Source organism: Peromyscus maniculatus, chromosome 16 (genome assembly GCF_049852395.1).
Source record: "Peromyscus maniculatus bairdii isolate BWxNUB_F1_BW_parent chromosome 16, HU_Pman_BW_mat_3.1, whole genome shotgun sequence".
NCBI classification, from domain to species: Eukaryota; Metazoa; Chordata; class Mammalia; order Rodentia; family Cricetidae; genus Peromyscus; species Peromyscus maniculatus.
In genome coordinates this window covers 32,145,924-32,169,623 of record NC_134867.1, presented here as the reverse complement: position 1 = coordinate 32,169,623, position 23,700 = coordinate 32,145,924, and the positions used below count along the sequence as shown (strand labels likewise).

General features: G+C 41.2%; 1 protein-coding gene across 10 annotated transcripts in view; it reads left to right on the top strand.

Annotated features, from left to right (window-relative positions):
- Window positions 1–23,700, top strand: part of Ptprk (protein tyrosine phosphatase receptor type K) — a 537,607-nt gene that overhangs the window by 175,357 nt on the left and 338,550 nt on the right. For all 10 annotated transcript variants that reach the window (XM_042262160.2, XM_076552564.1, XM_076552562.1 and 7 more), the window contains exon 3: window positions 19,045–19,316. In XM_042262160.2, coding sequence (XP_042118094.1) covers window positions 19,045–19,316 — 272 coding nt within the window. The remainder of the gene's footprint in view (window positions 1–19,044; window positions 19,317–23,700) is intronic.

The following is a 23,700-nucleotide window of genomic DNA, read 5'->3' as shown; positions in this document are numbered from 1 at the left end:
TCTTTGTGAAGACTGCTGTTTTCCCCAGATCTGAAAACACCCAGGTCTGAAAACACCGAATCAGGACTTTTCTTCCTCCACGGCTTCATGCCCACAGGGAATTAACAGAGCATGCTCTCTTGTACATTGTGAGGCTTTAAAGGTAAAAGCAATAATGTTCTCACATTTACTGGGTCTGCTAGGATGAGGGGACTCTGTAAAGAAACTGCTGGTGTGTGACGGTGCTTGAGAGAAATGGCCACCACAATGAAAGTCGGGAAGCCCTGTTGGCTTGTGATGCTTGTGTGATGAGCCCCAAGGCTTGTCTCTAACTGTGTGGACTGGTGAACCGTTAGCTACATGCACGGTGTAATAAAGAGCTGAGGGATAGTTTTTACTTGGACAAAATAACTTGTTTGAGAGCAAAGTCGAGTCACTGAAGGCATGGACCCATGTTGAAGGTCGTCTGAACAATTTGCTCTGGTCCTTGATAACATGGATCCCTCCTTCACCACCTTCATTTGATACTACGCACCTCGATGTAGTGGATACCTGCTCTACACCTACCTGTGACCATGAAGTTCCTGCCCCGGGGTGTGGCCTGGGGGCTAGGGACCCTTAAGACCTGAGAAGCACGTGGGCGGGCCTCTTCTCTCCTCTGTGGGCTTGGAGGGCGGGTTGACTCAGAAGAGCATGTAACAGTACCTCAACCTTCCAGGACCCTGCAAAGAGTCTCCTATTCTGTTTCTGTGAGTTTTCTTTCCTAATAAAACCCTTCTACCCTTTAAGCAGATCCCCGTGGATTTCTCGATATACCCACGCCCCAGCAACCTTCCTTTGCTGCTGTGCGCCCCTCCCTCTACCTCCATGACACTGTGCGTCCCTCTCCACTGCCTTCCGTGACTGTGCGTCCTCTCCACTGCCTTCCGTGACACTGTGCGCCCCTCCCCACTACCTCCATTACCTTCTGTGACACTGTGCGCCCCTCTCCACTACCTTCCGTGAAACTGTGCACTCCTCCCCACTGCCTTCCATGACACTGTGCGTCCCTCTCCACTACCTTCTGTGACACTGTGCGTCCCTCTCCACTGCCTTCCGTGACACTGTGCGTACCTCCCCACTACCTCCATTACCTTCTGTGACACTGTGCACACACACACACACACACACACACACACACACACACACACACACACACACACACACCGCCCCTCCCCCCATCTTCCTTTTCCTGTTTTGCTTTGGAAGGGAATGATGCTGACAAATGTGACCTTTGGATTTGAGTTCAAATATTCACCCTTGTCCACTTAGAAAGATGGGTAAGCTCTGTCTTTCCACTGTGCCCTGTATTGTCGGTGCCATTTTTGCTTGTATAAGAAAGGCCGAGGCCCCGTGGAATGGTTCTTGTCCCCGTGAAACCTTTTTTCAACCTAAGGATGTGTTTAGGCTCCAGCCAAACAGGAAGACAATCGGTCATAGTGAATTTGTCTGTTACCTTCTCCTTTATGGACTTCCTCCCATTTTCAGGTCTAGAAGAATATATTTGTGCTTTTGTATGTTCTGGAAAGCAATTTTAGAAAAAAAAATGACTGTGAGGAGGATAATCACGATTGTGTTTCAATCACAATTAGTTCCAATTTGTCCTCCCCAGACACATACGCCTGTTGTCGCATCTTGTAAAGTCTTTCATCCCCAGAACACATTGTCTTCAAATTGAATGCTGATCAGGATAAATGTACAACATGCTCAGCAGGGGAGTTTGGTTTTGTATTTGAGGAGATAAATCTGTAAATGGCTTCTTACATTCCAGATGCGTTTCACTGGGGTTAGAAGGTGAGTGCGCTTGAGGTCCCCAAACTAGTTATGTGTGCTTGTGAGTTCAAGATTAAATGACGTTTATCTATCTCTAGACGGAGTCTGCTGTGAGGTCTCAGAAGTCACCCAAGTTGTTAATAGTTTTAGGGATAACATTTTGGTAAGAAATGGTGAAAGATTCTAAGTTATAAAATCTATTCCGCTAAGTTACAGGCTAAGAATAAATATCATGTCCACATCCTCTGTAGCATTTCTAATACTTGTGGTATCACAAATAGTTTCTGATGAGTTTGCTACATTCCATGCTCTATTAATTATATTAGCTCTGTAAAAAGTAAATTTGTCTACATATTTTAAAGTTCTTTTAAAATTAAAATTATTTTGTTTCCTTATACTATCATTTGTGTGTGTGTGTAAATATGTGTATGTGTGTGATAAATGTATGTGTCCATGTATATGTTCAAGTGTGTGCCTGTGTTTGCCTGCCTCGGCCTGTGGAGGACAGCGGTTGAAATCAGGTGTCTTTATCCATCATATTCCACTTTATTGTTTTAGACAGGGTCTCTCATTGATCTATTTCTCACTGTTTTGACCTGACAGGTTAGCCAGTAAGCCATCAGGATCTGCCTGTCTTCATCCCTGCCACATTGCTCCTAGTTCTGGTTTCAAAAATTTGTATCCCTATGTCCAGTTTTCACATGGGTGCAGAGGGTCCCAGCTCGGGTCTTCATGATTGCACAGTGAATACTCTGTGAGCCAATCTCCCCAGCCATAAAATCTTTGTAAAGGTAAACCCAACCAACTAATCAATGAAACCAACCCATAATCATATTGCAGAATGTGTGTGTGTGTGTGTGTGTGTGTGTGTGTGTGCGCGCGTGTGCAGATCAGCAGTGTATTACTGCCAAGATCTTTCCTTTGAGAAACAGATTCATATACCCAACACCCAACTTCTCAGAGATGTCACAACAGAATACATGCCCTTTCCACATAGTTATTTGTTATTTTTGTTGTTATTGTTGGCATTTCTTTTATTGGGTGACTTTCTTGCCCTATGAATTCTTGTTACCCAGTAAGGTTTCTCTTGCTGTGATAAAGACCATGACCTTAAAGAGGAAAGGGTTGATTTCACCTTGGAATTCCAGCTAATAGACCATCACCAAGGAAAGTCACAACAAGAACTTGAGGCAAGAACAGTAGCAAAAGCCCTGGAGGAATACTGCTTACTGGCTTTTCTCCCCATAGCTTGCTCAGTCTATGTTCTTGTATGACCCAGGACCACCTGCCTAGGGGTGGTACCGCCCATGGTGGGATGCATTCTCCCACGTCATTTCTCACGAAAACGCCCTCTAGACTTGCCTACACGTCAATCTTATGGAGGCGTTTTTCTCAAGTATGATTACCTCTCCCTGCTTTGCCTAGGTTTGTGTTGAATTGACAGAAGCCAACTAGGAGATACAGAAGGAAGTGAACCCCCCACCTCCCCTAGCTAAACTACTACCTTATGGTAAGACTGTACATAGGTTTCCGTCATTCACACTACTCCTAAGAATTTTGACCTGGAAGCCATTGAGTCATGGGAGGAGGCACAATGAAGACTAATTGTGTAGGGTGAGAGCTCAGACATACACTGGACAGTGGAAGTGATGTTGCCTTCAGGCAACAGTGCCTTTCCACTAGAGGGTTCCTAGAATAAACTTTGGTCATTCTAATTTCCTTTAATTGGAGATTTCTCCTATTTCCTAAATTTGAGGCAATGAAATCTATTTACACAGAAGAACATGCACTGGCCTTTCTCCCAGACTTCGTCCTCCCCAGCTGTGCCTGGCTCAGAGCAGGAGAATAGTATCTGTCTTGATAGACGAGTGAGAAATAAAGCTGCACATTTCAGATACCAGATTCCATTAAATATCTCCTTGGCGTTTGCGCCTCCTATGCAGGTCTCTGCTGCCTATTCCTCCACATGTATACCATCTACTCCCCTCACTAAATACCATTGTTCTCTCCCCCGGGGGCTACAAATGTTTCCCAGTCAGCTTTGCTCACCGACACATCACACATCGCAGCTGGGTGGAAGCTGGATGAATATCCACTTCTGTCTCCCTCAGTTTAGTGCTTTCTGTATTTCCTTTTGACACTTGAGGGAAAGATGAGACTCTTTATCATTGCCTCTGAGGACTGTATGGTCTGGGCATATTCTGCATCTCTATCCCATACACTTCCCTGTTTCCAAGTGTACTTGGTGTTGCTCCGGGTCATTTGCACAAAGTGGCTGCCTCTTCCTTAAAATGGTCTTTCTCCTCTGAAGTTAGCTGATAGCTCGCATTTATTCTTTTTGGATCATAACTTAAGCATCACTTTCTGAGAGTGCTCATCAGACACTCATTGAGACCACATTGCCTTTGATACGATATTACTGCCAGGCCACCCTGTCCTGTCTGCCCGGTACTCCAGTCTGATTTTGACGTGTTTCTGTATCCTTTTGATTACTGGTGAGCTGCATCTTGCTTGTAGAAGATGCTTCCTGAAGAAAATAGTACCACAGTGCCATATGCAATCATGCTGAAAATTCATTCTCACTAGATTTTTTCCAAGCAATTTAAAAATATTTAAATTACATTACTCTGTAATTTAAATTTCTCATCGTCTTTGATAGACAGTGTAATGTGATGCTAAGGAAAATTGTTGAAGTGTTAGAATTGGATTCAGTTGTGCGCAGGTTACTTAAACATAAACCTCACATCTTTTGCATGTTTTTTTTAAAAAAACTATTTTAAAATTTATTATCTTATTTTATGTGTATGAGTGCTTTGCCTGTATATTTGTATATGCACCATGTGCTTGCTTGATGCCTGTGGAGGTCAGAAGAGAATGTCTGATCCCCTGGAACTGGAGCTATGGACGTCTGCAAGCCTCCATGTAGGTGCTGGCAACTCAACCCATTGCTCTATAAGAGCAAGGAGTGCTTTTAACTGCTGAGCCATCTTTCCAGCCCTGAGTGTTTAAGTTTTCTAATCATTTCCATTGATGAAGTAGTACCCTCTACCTGTAAGTCACTTGTGCGAAAGGACATAATGGGAGGCATTAACCTTTACACATCTCACCACGATGTTTGGAAAACTATACCTTTCCCTATGAAAGGTAGAGAATGTGTAATTTTTTGGTTACCTACAAATTTATATAATTGGATGTGAGAATTCATGGGGAACACAAGATTGGCACTCCTTTTTTCCTTATGGAGAAGAAAGATCATACAAGGCGTCCATGCAAAAATCAGGAGCGGCAATCTTGTGTTAGATGGGTCATAAATCAGACCACCATGACCTGTGAATTCTCTCGGGTGACATGTTGCAAATAATTACTGGGAGATTTGTATGGACCAGGTCTATGGGTTTTAATTGCCAGATGGACTTCGTAGTTCTTACTTCAATCATTTCTTAAGCCCCATGGTCCCCCTTTACACAGGATTTTGACTGTATAGCTCTGGCTGTCCTGAAACTCACACGCTATAGACCAGGCTGGCCTCAAACTGGGAGATCTACTTGCCTCTGCTTCCCAAGTGCTGAGATTAAAGGTGTATGCCACCACCATTAGCTAAAGAAAAACAAATCCTTTTTTTTTTTTGTCACACAGTTTTTAGGGAGATACTGAATGATAAAACTACTTAGAACAAAATATTAAACACACCCCTCTCTTCGTGTGAGAAATTCGCAAGAGAAATTTGATTGTATTCTTTGTGCTTGAGACGTTTTCATTCAGATCATGCATAGTAATGGGTCCTGGAAATACGAATTAAGAGTAGGTTGAAAGATGTGAAAACCAAATTTTGTAAACTATTGCCGGTTTCCTCCTCCCTTCCATAAAAGAAAGGCCACCATCTTAGGGACAGCGAGGGGACACCTGTGTTTGATTACTGGCCGCAGATCCAACCAGTACTTGTTCTGGATGCAAGCTTCTTTCTATTTTAGTTTCTACAGTACACCCCAGAGGTTAGGTTTAAAAAAGTTAGTGTGGGAACGGAAAGTCCACAGTTTCTCAATGTCTTCACTCACCCATCCAGCCCTAAGTCAGCCTGTAAGAAACCAAAGCACAGTCCTGGGAGCAGACCTAGGGCACAGAAGGCGCTGCTGGAAACACAAGGGGGAGGGGCCGCTAACGGGCCTGCCTTTCCGGTTCTGTCCCAAGGAATGGTGGTTTTGAGTATCTTTTAGCCACTGTTGGAGGAGAGGAAGGGGAATAAACTGTCTGCTAACAGTAGCAGGAATATTCGCTGTCTGGCCGTGTGCTTAGCCAGTCCAGCTTTTCATCATTGAACATGTTTTTGTAAGCGAGTCCCACCCCTCCCCGCTTGTGACTTACACAGTAGTCAGATTGACAACACTAGCAGTGTCACTTGTCTCGGGGGACAGGGATCGGCGTCGGTACTGTCCCTCCCTGAGGCAGTGGGGGCCACTAAATCTACCAGTGTTGCCTAGGGTTAATAGACACAGGACTGTGGGGAATCTCAGGTCCCGCTCCATCATCGTGTGTGTGTGTGTGTGTGTGTGTGTGTGTGTGTGTGTGTGTGTGTGTGTGTGTGTTTATAGATGTGTGCATGGATGTACATGGATGTGGCAGCCAGAGGTGGATTTTGGGTGTCTTCCTCAGTCACTTTTTTTTTTTGGTTTTGAGTAAGGGTTTCTCACGGAACCTGGAGCCCACAAATTTGGCTTGGCTTCAAGACTCCATATGTATGCCCCCCCCCCCCCACTACTCACTGATATTAGAGGCATGCACCCCCACACCTGGCTTTTATGAGAGTGCTCTGAGTCTGAAATCAGGCCCTCATACTTGTACAGTAAGCCCTTTTTTTCCTGATGGGGCCATCTCCTTAGGGGGAAAATATGTCTGTCTATCTCCAAGCCTTGGCTTCACAGGTGGCTAGCGTTTGAGACAGTGACACTGGACTCTTTGGCTTTTGGGCTTATTGGGACCTTGGTTTCCTTTGCCCTGTTCACCTGGCTCTGGAGCCTCTGGGGAGAGAGGTTAGCACAGCCTGATGTGACCACCTGTGTGTTCACAGAACTCACACGAGAAAATGTAAGCTGGTTTGTGTTTCATCATCTCCAATATGGACTCCCTTGAGTTCTCGATACTTCACCTTTGATTTCCTCTCATTTCTCCTCTCTTTCACTTTATTTCCCATTGGCCTGCGTCAGCCCTTCTCAGATGGGACTGTCCAGCTAAGCAAGTGAACCCAATCTTGTTTAGACGAACTTTGCAAATAAAAAAGTTAAAAAAAATTTCAGTTGACTGTTCCCATTTCAGCCATCCTCATGATGATACAGCCCCTTTCTTGGCTTTTATTAGTAAATATGCGACATGATGAGAGGGTGACTGGTGTTGGGGGATGACTCTGCCTGTTAAGTTGGATGTATGATCTGTCAAAGCCAAAGTTATTGTCATATTCATTGCCTGTCTGTCTGTCTGTCTGTCTGTCTGTCTCTCTCTCTCTCTCAGTATTGGTGGGGTGCCCATGCATGTATGTAGTAGGCATGTTTGATATGGAGGGCCTAGTCCAGCTATCCACTCTGATCCAGGAATCTGCCATCTCTGCTTTCCATGGTTGGAATGACATCCCACATCCTGCTTTTCTCTGGCTCCTGGAGATCTGGGTTCTTGCCCTCAGACTTCCATAGCAAGTGCTCTACACCTCTGCTAGCTCCTGAGTCCCAGTCCTTGAATTCTTAACTTCTTTGGAGAGAGGAATTTGTTTTCATTAGGAAAGTGTTGAAAAAAAAAATGCTATTTCTCACCGACTCTTTATGAATTGTGTCCCAGTATAATTAACGACTCTTCTTCCTTTCGTTAAGAAAGGAAGAAACTTCTTTGTTTGCTTGGGTAACGTGGCTCCTGCAACCTCATTATTCTTGAATCTGAAAACTCGGTTAGGAAACTATTCAACCCGAGTTCTTCTGATTGATCATTACCTGCTGCTGACATACTCAGGAGCAGCCATCATCATTACAAGGGTATACCTGAGGAGCTAACAATGGCTGTTAGTTTTGAATACAAATCGAGGCCTTGTTCTTCTTTTAGTACATTAAATAGTTTTCGTGCCTTCGGACATAAAGTATCTACTTAGTCGAATATGTTGACTTTAGGGATGGCATTTCTCCACGGAAAGGGGAGAAGCAGCAGGCTCTCATTTCCTGGCCGTCAGCTCTGGCTTTCCTTTATGAGCTACGATGAGCTGTGTCGCAGTGACAGATCGGAATCGCTAGTATGATCTTTCGACAGTCAGTTGCCAGAGCCTGCGTGATGCGTAACCCTCTTTTCCTTGCGCGTTCTATTCTGGTTTCAGTGAAAAGGCAAGCAGGGATCACAAAGCTGTCTGCAGGACAAAGGCTCTTCTGCATTCTAGGTAATGCACTGTAATTATTCCCTCTCCGGTTGCTTTTCATCTTAGCAGCCACTTCTCCAAACATTTCAGTTCCACGGAACATGAAAACGGTGCCAGTTGGAGAGCTAATGGAGAGAAGCAGGGTCGCAGAGATGGGAGCACTCTAAGAACGGGAGTTTCTGAATTTCAGTGAAGGCTTTAACATTGGTGTGTGTGTGTGTGTGTGTGTGTGTGTGTGTGTGTGTGTGTGTGTGTGTGTGTGTTTCTGAGAACAGGGTGGAGGGAGAGGTATCCTAAATTCAGGCAAGATTTCAGAGAAGCAAAGACTGGAGGGAGAAGGGAGAAGTGTAGAGAAGAGAGCTGGCAGGGAGCCCTAATAGGCTGGGATCAGAGGACAGGATTGCGGTGGGAAGGACCAAGAGAAGCAGAAAGGAATGGAAGGGAGCACTGGCAGGGGGGGCCGAGAGGACAGAGCTGTGAGGGGACGGACTGAGAAAGGCTGTGGTAAGTGACAGGGGCTGGAAGTTTACAAGTGTTCCACTGTTTAACACCGTCAGCTCAGCTTGAACCTTTGAAAATGTTCTTTTCACACATTTCTCGTTTGAGTCCCCATACCGCCTGGTACAGAAGGGAACGAATATGTACAAAGAAAACATTGCTGAGGACGTTTTTTATTATCTCAGCTCACAGACACAGGCTGGATCCTTCAGTTCTCCCCACCAACCTCAGGGCCAGGCACTTCCAAGACAAGGGAGTCAAGGCAGAGACAGGTTAAATTATTTGCACCGAGGTGACAAGCTGAATGAATGTGCGTGAAACAAAAAACTGAAGTCTCAGTAAGAGAGTGAAGTGGATAATAGGATAACCCACTTATGTTAGTAAGCCCATGACCTATGACCTTAACCACCTTAGCAATCATGTTGCTTTGGTCTTCTATGCCATGCAGATGAACATGGAAATTTATGGTCAAGGGGCCAAGTGCTTGTTGGTTTTTTTTTTTTCCTTTTTTTTTTCTTTCAAAAAATATGCTAGGAAAATTAAATTATAGACCAATAGTAGGCCCAGTCTTACGTTTTAACATGTACCAGATAAATTCTATGGAAGTATACTCCCAAGAAGGGAAAATAACTCTGATCTAGTTTGGGAAAATGTTTGTTGTTTTTGTCCCCCCCCCCCCCCCCTTTCCTTCCTCCCTATTAGGAATCATTTCATTGATGTAGATTCAAGCAAATCTCTGTGAGCTCCAGGCCAGCCTGGTCACATAGAGCTCCGGGTCAAGTAAGGCTGTGTATGTAGCAAGTCTTTCTCTGTCCCTCCTACTAGCTCCCAAATAACAAAATGAAGACTTCTTATTAATTATGGAAGCTCGGCTGATAGCTTTGGCCTGCACCTAACTAGTTCTTATAACTTAAATTAACCCACATCTATTCATTTACTTTCTGCCTTGTGGCTTTATTACCTTATCTCTACAGTGTCCAGCCTGCTTCCTCTCTGTCCGGCTGGTGACTGTGTCCTTCTTCTTCCCAGCATCTGCTGTGTCCTGAAAATCCTGCCTAGCTATTGGCCAGTTAGCTTTTTATTAAACCAATCTGAGTGACACATCTTCATAGTGTACAAAGCAGGACATATGTAGAAAGACTGCCTCAGAAAACAAAACAAAACAAAAAAAAGTGTCCTCAGTTTGTCCCATTCCTCAGTTTTCAAATACAACTGCAAAGGTCTTTGAGTTCGGAGAGGAATTTGATCCTGTGGAGTGTCATTGAAGCAGTTATGTATTCCCCAAGGCATGAGCGGGAGCATGAGTCCTGGGAGATTGAAGATGGCAGACCTTGAATCCTTCCAAGGTGCAATTTCAGTTATTTTGTTTTGGAGTTTAGAGTACAAGTTGCCTTTTGTATTTAGATATTTTAGAACACATGTCTCTTTCTGTATTTAGAAATAAGTGAGAAAGAAGAGAAATATTATATTAAGGAATGATAGAATGTCAATGATAGATTGAAGATGACCAGTAGGCTTTGTTCTTCTTCCACAAAATGGAGGCTTTGATGCTAGTCTTTCTGACAGTGGAATCACTTGGAAGAATTCTTAAGATTGAGACAAAAGTCATTTCAAGTTTCCAAAACTTTCCTTTTGCTGACTTTAAAAACAACCATGTTCAATTTTTTTTTCCTATTTATTTTTGCCTATAAGTACCTCAAAGTTTTAATAGCCCTCCTTTTAGGGTCTGAGGCGGGGACAAAAAAATACTTTCTGATATTGGAGTGCTTCTCAGAGAGGTCATAGAAGGAGGCAAGTGCCTAATTTTGTTACATATAATAATTCAACTGTAGACTGAATTCTCTAAACTTTGCTCTGGACTTTTGGATGGACAATGTACATGTAATTCCAACCTTTCATAGAGCTTTTCAATCAAATAAGCAAATCAGTTAGGTTCAGGAAGAGACACAGGAAGTGAGGGATTTAACAAAACCTGGTATGTTTGCAGGACACTTAGAAAGGGCTAGTGTCTCATCAGTCTTAGGAAGGCTGTATCCAATGGGTGATATTTTACCTAAAATTTATTGATGAAGAAACGAGCCAGCCGAAAGACTGAATTCTAAGCCAAAGAAAAATCCAGCTTGGAAAGAGTGAGGCATGCACCACGCTGGGATTTTTCTTCGGAACAGAAGGCTGCCCATTGTTTCTGGAGACCCTTCAAGTTAAGGGGACAAGGTGGTAGAGAGAACAGGTGTGGCTCATGTTAAAGCCGGTGAGGTAAGAGGTCCGATTTCATTCTTACTGTGATGTGAGGAGAGGGAAATGTTCATTGTAAGATTTGGGGGGAATAAAGTCTTGAGTGCCTGTTGAAAATATTGTAGGGCTGTTCTCACGGAAATCATGAAATCCATTAGCATACATACCACTCTAGCTGGTTGTGGGCCTTAGGATCAGAGGCTGGTGAAGGTCGGGAGTGCCCAGATAAGGCAGGAGAGCTGAGGAATGAGCTTGAAGGAGGCAACAGGGATGAACTTCACGACGAAATTGGGGAAAGTGAAAATTAGTGCCATTAGTGGTGCATGCGTGCGTGTACGTGTGTGTGTGTGTGTGTGTGTGTGTGTGTGTGTGTGTGAGAGAGAGAGAGAGAGAGAGAGAGAGAGAGAGAGAGAGAGAGAGAGAGAGACAGAGAGAGAGAGACAGAGACAGACAGACAGACAGACATAGACATGTGTATATGCAGGCACTTGTGCATGTATTTGGAGGCCAGATGATGATGGCATCTGGTGGCCTGCTCTCTCACCCTCTACCTTAATTCCATCAAGACCAGGTTACACTAGCCAGCTCTAGCCACCCTCTTGCCTCCCTTACCTCCATCAGTGAGATTGCAGTTACATCTGAAGCCATGCTTAGCATTTTTCATAGGGGTGTTGGGAACTCAACATCAGGTCCTCCTTTTCACATAGTGAGCACTTTATGCACTGAACCAACCCTGGCCAGATATCTTGGTGGTTGCTTCTTAAGCTGCCTTGGCATGAACTTATTACTGTATGTTGTCCTTCATTTTTTTTTACATATCAGATTTCTATAATTCGTTTTGTTTGTACTGGGAAAATCTAACTGAATACTAAGAAATGATTTTTCACTGCATTGGTGCCTTGGTGTCTTGTTCAAATGGTTTCAAGAATCTACAAAATATGTGTCTTATTAGACATGAATACTACTTCTTTTTTTCTATATTTCTCTTTATAACAACTTGATTCTCTGATAGTGTCCTGCTAGAACGGCAAAGATCCCCTTGCAGTGGTATATCTGTCATTTTGAGTATGCCTGGATATTTGGTTAAAAGTTTTCCTAGGTGCGTCAGTGACTGCATGGGCTTACCACTTGTAAGGATGGGCTGAGGAGAGCTGAGAAGTGTAAGCCTCACCTAGTGCACTGAGGACCTGAACAGAACCAAAGATAACTGGTCACTCTGGGCCCCTTGAGCTGGGACACCTGTCTTGTTCACACTTCAATTAGATTGGAACTCATACGGTCTACTCTCCTCGTTCTTAGACTCAGGCTAGACTGGAATTTCTACCATTGACTCTCCTTTACAGACATTCCAAATCAGGCAAGAGCTATACTCTGGCTCTTCTGGTATAAACTTTTAGTTAGTCTAAAAAAAAAAAATTATATAAACCTCAATAATCGTTCTTTTCTCATTAGATGAGAAAAGATGTAAAGAGATGTACTCTAAGAGAGGTAGATGTGGTGTGTGTGTGTGTGTGTGTGTGTGTGTGTGTGTGTGTGTGTGTGTGTCCGTCTTTTGCTCTTTTCTGTCCCTCTGGAGAAAGTTAAAACACCCTTTGTTCATACAAGTACAGAACTACAGAAACATTTAGCTTGTTTGATTTTTAATCTCCAGATACCCACCTCTCTGTTTAAAAGTTCTATCTTTTAGTGATCTTTCTGTACCACATGGACTGAATGAATGCATATAGACTCAATATATCAGCAGTGCTGTTCTCACAGGAAGAAGAAAGAACTGTATGTGTCTTGAAAGATACTGGTTCTGTGTGTATGGCTCATGGATCACTCTATAAGACTCACAGACACTTACAGCAGACTGATGAGGTCAAATTAATTTCCTAAGATCATTAACATGTTCTTTCTCTCATTTTCTCATGAGCATATAGGCAGATTGAATGAAGATGTAAAAATAAGAATCTGAGTGGCTTTTATTAAGTAAAAAATTAGTGTTTGAAAAAAATAAAAACAATGCCTGATCTCTTTGGTAAAATATAGTTATTTTATAAAAACTATGGAGGTGTGATTGCTAAACAAATTAGTAATTATTTTACAAGTTTTATTTTATTTCCCTCTTGGTTGGTTGGTTGGTTGGTTTGGAGACTTAACTCAGTAGAAGAGTGCCTGCCTGTTAAGTCCAAGGCTGTGTGTGCGTACAATTTTCAGCATCATCAAAGCAAAGCAGAGCAAATACTTCGATTCTCAGTCTTAATTTCCTGTATAGTCAGTGTTGACAGAACTCAGAGTTGATATACTGTTTGTTGATAATTGGTTAATTAAGTTGTGCATGTGGGTATCTGTATGATGTGTGAGTGCAGGGCAGCTGAAAACTTGGTTGACTTTTTTTTCCCCCTCCACCATTATTTGGATTCTGGGAATTGAACTCGGGTCAGTTATGTGGTAAGCTCCTTTACCCACTGAACCATCTTGCTGGCCCAGTGACCTCTGCATATTAACAGTATATAGGCATTCTGAAGCTAAAATATTCAAGAGCCATTACTTAAAGCAGAACTTCTATATAGCTATGTTAAGGGTGACTCTAACAAAACTCTTAGGTTCATGCCTCCAAACCTTTTACCTACTAGTCCCTCAAATTACTCTTTCTCAGAACTAACTAAATCAATTCCAATTATAGGTTTGATTTTATTGTTTTTACATTCTTGGGTATATGTTGGCAGACTCTCAGTTGCCATCCAATCAGTCATCAAAATACTCAAATATAAATACTTATTTAAAATATATAAATGTGTATCATTTGCCTCGACAGATATTCTTGTTGGATTTGTACATAGCACCAGTCTATTGCTTCAGGATTCCAAATTCATGCTTTGTTATCTCCTGTGATACATTTCTCTTTCCTAGTGAGCATCAGGAGTGGACACAGACAAGGCTTTTGGTATTAGGCAAGTGTCCCCTTCCGTACTTGAATAGACTTCTTTTTCTCTTGTGGACAATGCAGAGCTGTTGCGCTTTATGGATACAATCCATACAGTCACTCAGTGAGCTTCCAGCCCAAACGATGGCCTGGGTGGCACCTATGTTGTCCCTCCTGGCTGCTGACCACTTCACGGTGACATTCTGCATGCCCTGTGTTGCACAATCGGTTGCAGAAGGACTCTGCCTTGCTTTTCTTGCAGCTGTGGACTCACTGCCCCCTAAGCCGTTCAGGAAATGTCTCCACCACCCATCCAAACCTTTTTTAAGAAGGGCTGTCATTCAGTCATGCTGTCCCTCACACTGATTTCTTCAGTGGGCACCAGGTTACTGTAAGGTTCTCTTCACGTCTTTTTAAAGATCTTACTTTCTCGTGTTTAACATTTCTCTACTTGTATGTCAGATTTACCATGTGGCTTCACTCTTAGGATTGATGCCTAGATCAGTCATGTGAGAGAATGTTACTGCCTTTTCTTTTATCAACTCTATTTGTGTGTTTGTGTGCATATGTGTGCGGGTGTGCATATGCAAATGCACACGTGTCAGTCAGAGCACAGCTTGTAGCACTCAGTCTTCTCTTTCCACCATATGTGTTCTGCAATAGAACTCAATCCATCAGACTTGGCAGTAAGACATTTTAAATCCTGTGCTATCTGGTCGGTTCTCCTTGTTACTGTCCTGAAGGAGAGCGGCCCTTACAAAGAATCCCCATGGCACTTATTTAAAACATGTGTAAAAACAGCTTATAATGAAGCACCAGAATCAAAAATTTACAAACTGTGAGCTCCTTCTGGAAAGAAACTATCCTTTTGTGTGAAGAAGACTCTTGATAGGCCTGTCAGATTGGGCAAGGTGACTTGTAAAGGGAGCAAGAGTCAAAACGATCCTAGCACTTTGAATCAAGAACGTGGAAAGCCACGGCTTCTAAGTTTATCTCTTAGTTTGTTAGATATCTTAAGTATTTTGAATAACCAGCTTAGTGAAATACTATGTTAGCATGCCAAGGTCTAAAAATATATACTGTTGCAAATATGCACAGAGGAGTTTTGAGTAAAGTGTGGGAATTTGTATCTTTCCTATCAATATGATAATCTAGCATAGTGTTAACCCAAGAAATGTAACCTAAAGATAAAATGTTATTACTATAATAAGTCCGTGATATGTTGCACTTTGCACTAGACGGTGGTGTTCATGAATAAAAGACTTTCTTTGGCAATGAGAACTTTTTAAAAGGCCAATAATTTGCATCAAATGTATATTATTCTTCAACTACTGATGATGGCATTTATGCATTCTTTTAAGAGATTCATATCATGCACATAAGCAAAAATGTCAAGGCAGTTACTGCCCCACTGATGAAGCACACAGCATTTACCTCTATGTCTGTTATTTTTCTGGTCTCAATGTTTGTGTATGTATGTGTATAATTAAATGCATGTCTAAGAAGACATTTTATGTGCTCCTATTGCTTTAATATAAAATGATCCCAAAGATGCTTGTTTTGATAGCTCGGTTCCCATGGCAGCATTGTTGAAGGGTGAGGTTTTGGGGGTGTGTTTGGATTATGAGAGCTTTAATACGCTCAGTAGATTGGCTCATTGATGTTCTTGTTGTTGTGTAGATTATTGGGAGGTAGGGCCTGCTTGGAGTATTCTGTTACTGAGAGTATTGTCTTACTATATATCTTGTCCTTGGTCTCAGTCAGTGGTAGTTTGTCAATATTTCTCCTGCTGTAGGTGGTGACAAGTGACTGTGGAATGAAACTTGTGAAACCATCAGCCAAATAAATCTTCCCTTTCTTTAGTTGATTTTCATAGGTATCTTGTCATAGTGATGGAAAACTAGCCATATGGATATAATATTTTGTAACCTGCATGTTGTCACCTACTATATTAGGAGTATCTGCCATGAAATGTTTAAATGATATTTTTAATGCCTGCTTCATTGTTCATTAAACTCATTAGCCATAATTTTATTAATTGCATATTTTTGAACATTTATATTCCTGTTATTTTCTCCATTTAATGAATATAATGGATGAGTTACCTTTTCAGTTGTACCTTTTTTTCATTTACACATGACTTTTTCTCATGTGCATTTATCAATTTTGAATTACCATATCAGGGGCCATATATATCTTTCAAGTTTTTCTTCTTCTTGCCCAATTGTTCCCCAGAAAGTTGCACTATTTAAAAAAATATGCAAACACATAAATTTAGGCATTCTTCTTTGAGTGATGCATTGGAGAACCCTTAGCTCAGGTGACCATGGAGAGTATTAACTCCACATCAAAGAAGTTACTTTCAGTGACATATACCACATTTGTGTGACTTGACATTATTAAGCCTTCAGATAGTGAAGCCTCCATCAAACATGACTGAAGACTTGCTTGAAATTTGAGGGAACCAGAATAACACTACACTGGCTTTGATTTTTAATATCAAGAATGAACGATGTACATGTGTGAAATTTCCTGACTTTATGTGTAGAGGGTCAGCTGTTGTCAGAGATTGTAGCAGTAATCTTTGGAACTTGGTCAGAACAGTGTTGGCAACATTTAGGTTGGTGGAGGGAGGGCTGTGTCCCAGCTGTGGCTACACAGGGGCCAGCTGTGCAAATTGCCACTGTCTCAAGTGGGTCGACAGGGCATTCAGTTGCTCCTGGGTGCTTCTTCCTCTGCAGCGCTGCTCAGTAAGTGCATCATTAATGCACAGAACTCAGCCCAGGGAGCCAGGCAGGGCTCTGTGTAAGTAAGACTATTTATCCCAACCATTCCATAGACGTGAGTTATCAGCACTAATTTCCTTTATTATTTAACCTGTGTTGAGTGGTACTAAAATGCTGAAAGAGTTAGGATAAGCTTTTATTTCATGACTTCCATCTTTCTAATGATCAAATTGGTAAGGAGTAATGATGACTAGAGTTTGTTCATTCCATTTCTTTAATAAGAAAATGGCTGTAGTTTAAAATGCAAATGGCTGAAAATTGCTAAATGGTCTTAATGGTAAATATAATGCAGATTTAAAATGTGACACAAAGCATATTTTATTCCAAACTTTATTTTATGACAGAGGAAAATTACTATTAGGAAACTAATAAGTCTTTTGAGCTCCACACTTTAAAATTGCTAGTCAGAAGCTAAGCTTGTAAAAATAAATACATAATTTCCTTGTAAAATGCTATACCAATGCAAAAACAGGGCATGGAAATTGGGCAGCAATGCTGGATAGCTTTTCTGGGATCTCAGGTCTGATCATGGTTAAGACCAGAAACTAGTCTTGATGCAAATTGGTGATTTGTAAAGACATTTTGATAAAATTAGTTATTGGTTTTAAGTATGTGAAAATAGCCATGAAAAAAAAGCATCCCTTTTCTGAAAATTAGATTAGGATCCAGGATATCCTGTTTCTTTGTTTTTTTCCCCCTTTTTTGGTGTTTTCCAAAAATACACAGATGATTTATTTTATTAATGTGCTGTCCGTGAGAATCAAGTTAAAAAGTAATTCCAGCTTGTGAGAGATGATGAAGACTGTGAACCACATGTCAACAATAACAGGAATTACTATTAATACAGTATGTGTATTCTGTACTTGACTGTCCTGAAGTACGAGGTAAAATTGTCATAAAAGCTGGGGATCACAAAGGTCCGCTCTGGTGGGGGAATCGTCCAGATTGGAAATTTGATTTCTTATGTAGTTGAAGCCTTGCCCTCTGGAACTGTTTGAACTCCAGGTTGTAGATGAGTTGAAATAGGTAGATCAGTAGTTGTTGAGTTTTTAGTGTGTGTCATTGGTACAAGTTATTATGTGTCAGAACAGAATACAGAAGATTAGTTCTGCATTTCAGGAAGAGAGGGCCAAGTGTAGTCTAAGAACCCTTGTGAGAGTTAGCTCTGAAATATGACACCTAATATATTGCTGTTAAAATTATATTCCAGGGAGAAATGGATTTATGGTAAAATTTGGTTCTAATTTGAAGTGTGACAAAATGATAGCTTTACTTTTTTGTGACTTATGTATTTATTAAAATCTTTATTTATTTATTTATTTTTGCATGAGAACAGGATGTCTTTCTGGAGAGCTGCTTGCATTAATATAGTAGTGCAGTGTCGACATCCAACAGCTGTAATTAGTCACTGCATGACCTTAGCCAGTAGCCAAAAGTCAGTGTTAGTGCTCCGAAGGTAGGCCTCTGTTATTCACATCACCACAATCCACAACAAATGATTCATTACTCAGTCAAAGTGACTTCATGCTTGCTTTTATTCAGTTTTAGAAGAGCAGTGTAGGCATCACAGACTGGGGTCAGCAGTAATCTTAATGGGCTGACAGTTTAGTGAATGAAACTACATTGCATCAACCATGTACCAGAATCAGCTTTAGAGAAGTAGGGCATTAGGATCAGCAAGATGGCTCAATGGATGTGAAACCTGAGTTCAATTGCTAGGTCCCACATACTGGAAGGATATTACTGGCTCCCTCAAGTGCTTTCTGACTTCAAACACGTGCTCTGGAACATACGCACGCACGTACGCACGCACGCACATGCATGCACACATGCATGCACTTGTAAAAAAAAAAGTGTAGAAAGAAAGGAAAGTTGAACATTTATCCCCATACTCACTTTACAGAGTATTCTTACTCCGTGACTTGATGGTCTCAGTAGTTAGTAATTGGCAAAAGGCACATAATTTGAATAAGCAAAATTATTGGTATTTGAAGTTGGAAGTTACTCCACTTCCTGGAGTCTTCTGTTCCCCTGCGGTAACATTCTTGTTGAGGGAGGAAGAAAGAGAAGAAAGTACTTTCCATGCACGTGAGATCAATACATTTATTTGGTTTCTTTTTCAAAGCTCACAGTTTGGTAGGACTGGAGAAATCTTCAAGGGAGATTTGAACTAGGATCAGGCTCTGCCTGGTCTTACTCATTGTCTCTTTGTAAAACAGGGTTAATTACAAGTTGTAGAGAAGAATCACTGTGTGTGTCCAGTTTGTGCAATGTTTGTAAGGAATGGCTTCACATAATACCTTGACTAATATTATTGTATTGCAGTGCCCAAGAAGACATTTTAAAATTTAGTATTTTCATAGAGTAGTATTCTTTTATTCTTGTGTGTTCCCTTTGGCATATCACTTTTCTTAGCCCTGTTCTTCGTAATGTCGTTTCAGGTTCCTATATGGTCGTGGACGCCTCAAATCATGATCCTGGGGAGAAAGCCCGACTTCAGCTGCCTACCATGAAGGAAAATGACACTCACTGCATTGATTTCAGTTACCTGTTATACAGCCAGAAAGGGCTGAACCCTGGCACTTTGAACATCCTAGTTCGAGTGAATAAAGGACCCCTTGCTAATCCAATTTGGAATGTGACTGGATTCACTGGTCGAGACTGGCTTCGGGCTGAGCTGGCAGTGAGCACCTTTTGGCCCAATGAATATCAGGTAATCCTCTGAGATTTTCTGCCTTGTGCTTTCATATATTGGCTCTCCGTGTATGTGGAAAATATAGATATAAATACCGATCCCGTGATAGTAGGGTTCCTCCCTCCTGTTTCCCAACTCCTCATTCTTGAGGAGAAGTTTGAATACACAGGCACAGAACCTTCTAACTAGAGACAATACTTTACCGCACAGAAAAACACCAGTTCCGCCCACAATTTGTGGTCTGCTTAGTAAAGGACTACTTACTTCTTCTGATTCTGATGCACACATTTCTGTGTCTTTGTGCAGGAAGAAATAGTTTTCTTTTGTTTTTGCATTATGCTGAAATATTCTGACTGGATTGGTTTACTGATTTCTTGAAAATAACACTTTCAATATAAACAGAAGATAGAATTTTGTAAAATATGGTATTATCTTGTGATGGTGACGTGGTTATTATTTTTCTTAAGCAAATGGAATATTTAAAAGAAGCAAACGAAAAAGGACAGGTTGTCCATAAAAGTCTTTGGATGATTTTTTTTCTTGGAATGCTTAATCTGATTATGATGAAAAGACACAGTGAAGAATGTTAATTCCCCCTTTAGGGTTCTGTGACTGAGTTTATATGGTTCAACATTGAAGTTCAGGGATGAACTTGAAGACTCCCTCAGTCACACAGGCCATCATTCGGGCCTGGAAATACCTGATCTTCTGTAAGAATGCAGAGCTTCCCTTTTGGAAGACTCACCTCTTTGTGGTTTATTATAGAGCTAATGAAAGGGCATTTGTGTACAAGCATATTCCACAACAGTCTGTAGCAGATACATTAATAATCATTTTATTCACGTATTTCAAAAGTGAACCCTTTTGGTTGTTACTCATTAACTACAAAAAAAAAAATGCATCCCCTTACTTGGTTTTTCTTGTATTGATTTTTTTTAGTTTCACCACTGCCTGGATCTGGTAAAAGTTAAGGTTTTCATTTCCAGGTTATGTGTCTGGTGAAAATTCAGTGCACTTTTTAGGTGCTAGTGGCTTCCATTATTCCTGAAGAGAAAAATGTTGCTCTTGACTCTGATAGGAGAGCCATGTGGTTTTTCTTTTAGGACCCACAGTGCATCCTACAGATTGCATATGTAAATGGGTGGGGTGTGTACATGTGTGTGCATGTGTGTCAAGCTGCCGTTAGAGCAGTGATTGTAAACCAGGGGACTTATCTGTGACTTGAGTGTGTAAGTGTCTGCCATCACTAGATCTTCTGACTGTGTACTGTCAGTATACTGATTTCATGGGTATCTGTCACGGAGCTTAATGTAGCACTTGGAAGAAGGAGGTCTGGTGCAGCCAAAGGAGAACGCCAGCATATCCAGCCTCCCTAACACACACTGAAACCCCAGACAACAAACAAATCTAACAGGATTATACAAATGTGAGCTCCAGAGTCAGGCTCTGTAGCTACCTGCTATTCGTTCCCCGCATCAGTAGTTCCTCAGGGAATCAGAGTGTTATTTGTTCTTCCTTTTGATAAACATAACTGATAGCATATCAATGGCGTGCTTCCCCCTTGTCACTAAGAAATTATATTCATATCTTTATGTTTTTATTTTTTAAAAGACACACTTTTGACTCACAGATAGTAATAGAATTTAAAATTTTTACTTACCTATTTTATTTTATTTTTTGCTTTTTTGAGACAGAATTTCTCTCTGTAGCCTTGGCTATACTGGAACTCACTCTGTAGACCAGGCTGGCCTCGAACTCACAGAGGTCCTCCTGCCTCTTCCCACGTGCTGGGATCAAAGACATGTGCCACCCATCTATAATAGAATTTTCTTATAGCACAGATTGTTATTGTATTAGTTGCTATAATCTGGATACACATTTCTCTGATGTGGCTCATTTTCTATACAAAATATCCTCCATCACAAGTACTTATGATAGATTTTTTTTTTTTTTTAATTTTGAGGCAGGTTCTTACTATGTAGTCTTGGCTGTCTTAGAACTTACTGTGTAGACCAGGCTGTCCTGGAACTCACAGAGATCCACCTGCCTCTGCCTCCCAAGTGCTGGGATAGATTTAAGCCAGCTATCCAAAATGCCTTGTGTGAGTTTCAGTCTGTGAGGTATTTTTGGAGATGTTTCACCAGAGGAAAAAACTTAATGAAATACTCAGAACAATGGGCAAAATCTCATTGTAATTTATCAAGGGAGTATTTTCCCTCCTTCATTCTTCCTTAACCTCTAAAACTTCAGCAATAAGAGAGAATAACAGGAGTTTTTAGTTATGTGCTCAACTCTCAATAAATTAGTTGATTGGTCTTTTAATCATTTTAGTCATGTAGATAACTAGTTGTACCTGTGCAGTATTTTGATGGGTGATTTGGCAGGTGAAAGTCTCCATTTCAGGAGACACCATTTGCTGTAAGTACTGGTTTTCAGAGGCCAGTTGTGAGATTTCTCTCGGAGAAATTTGGATGACTGATTTCTGTTCTTTTGTAAGAAAAAGACCGGCCCCATTGTCACACAAAGGTACTTGCTTGCCTCCAACTTATGGCATACAGCTTTTATTTTCTCAGGTCAAACCTACTTCAGCTGAGCTTGGTAGCTCCTGTGGGTTATTCTGGTCTTTAGAAAGCTGCTATGTGAGGATTGCCCTCTGAATTTAAGGCCAGCCTGGGCTATAGCTTGCATTTTAAAAAAGTAGCCAAAAAGGAAGAAGGAAGGAAGGAAGGTAGGAAGGAAGGAAGGGAGGGAGAAAAAGGTGGGAGGGAAGGGAGGAGAATAGTCAAGCCTTTTCAAGCAGTTGCTTAAGATTTCAGAACTTTTTGTATTTGAAAAAAATGAAAATATTTTTAGAAAAAACGTCAAAAAAGAAAAATCTTTCCCTAGAGGAAAGTACTAACATATGATTGCCCAAATCATCAAATGATTTAGCTAAGACCCTCCCCCCTCCCAATGCATTACTTTAAAAAAAAAAAAGAAATTAGACTTGTAAGGAAGAATTATCTTCAGGTTGTGGAGAAACTGTACCATCGAAATGACCCACTGAGTGTCATTTTTCGGTATTTCATTCTTTAATCTTGTTTTAAGCAGGATTTATAGAGAAATCTATTTTGCCTATCCTTCCTCTTCATGGCTGGTCCATCTTGTGAATGGAGAGGAATACGGGCTACAGATCATAGCAGATTGTGTTTGCTTTCTAGTCATATAAGCAAAAGAATGCACTGAGTACACACTTCCTATTTTTGAAAAGAAGAAGAGGGTGTAAATTTTATGTTTTGGCAATCATCATAGTACTATATAAGGAAGTGTGCTGTGCATCTGTCTTCAGGACAATAGTTGTCTTCAGCCCAGGTCACGGGTAGAAATGATCACATTACATTTATTTTATGTGTCATGGTAGGATGATGCTGTGGCATATTCTAGGCTTCAAGGTAGTACTGTAGATTTATAAGGTGATTGCTAATTAAATAACAGACAAACCAACCACCCAACCTCACGAAAAATCCTTTGGAAACCTAATCTCTGCTTATCTTACATTATAACTAAAGATCTGCACAGATCTAAGAGAATAATATTTTTTATTTCAGAAATCCGACTTGTGTGCATGAATGCAGTTCTGCTTTGTTATGAAACCCATTATGTTCCTATTGAACAGCGAGGTTGTTACTAAATGAGGCAGATAGATGACGTACATAACTTGCAAAACTATTAGTGGAGACCTAATCTGTTGCTTTCCATTAACTGGGTGCACATCATTAATCTCAAAAATGATGCGTGATGAACACTACGGGGCTCTGGCCAGGAATTGAAATGCAACAGTCTAGCAAGTGCACTTCCCTTTATTCAGGAGAAATAAACAGACCTTGTTCAATGTATTTTCTTCACCTTTGCTTCCTGTTTGTTTAGAAAGAATGTAAAAACAGAGGTATGAGACTCTGGCTTTGCCTCCCTTTTAGAGATCTGTTCATGTATATGTACTGTGCTGATACTTTGGCAGTGGAGAGATTGCCACGCTCCAGATATTGGAGATCCTGCTGGTTTTGGATATAAAAAGACTGTGACTTAAGTTAAGTGAGAGTGTACCTGAATAAATGGCCCCTAGAAGACGGATTGGGAGACAGGGCAACCTCTGTAGACCAGCCTGCAAACAGCATCCTACAGAGTTTCAGGGCTGTTAAACCGCTGCCATACCTCTTAGAACTCCCAAGTTTTGTTAGTCCTTATCTGTCCATGAAGGTCTCACCTTAGATATAGCTTGGAGATTTAGTGTGTGTGTGTGTGTGTGTGTGTGTGTGTGTGTATACATTTTCTAAACATTGTGACTGTCTCATTATTGTGAGTACTGAGATGTATTTCGATACTGTTCTTGTCTGTTTGATAGTCATTGTCCTCTCGTTCTACC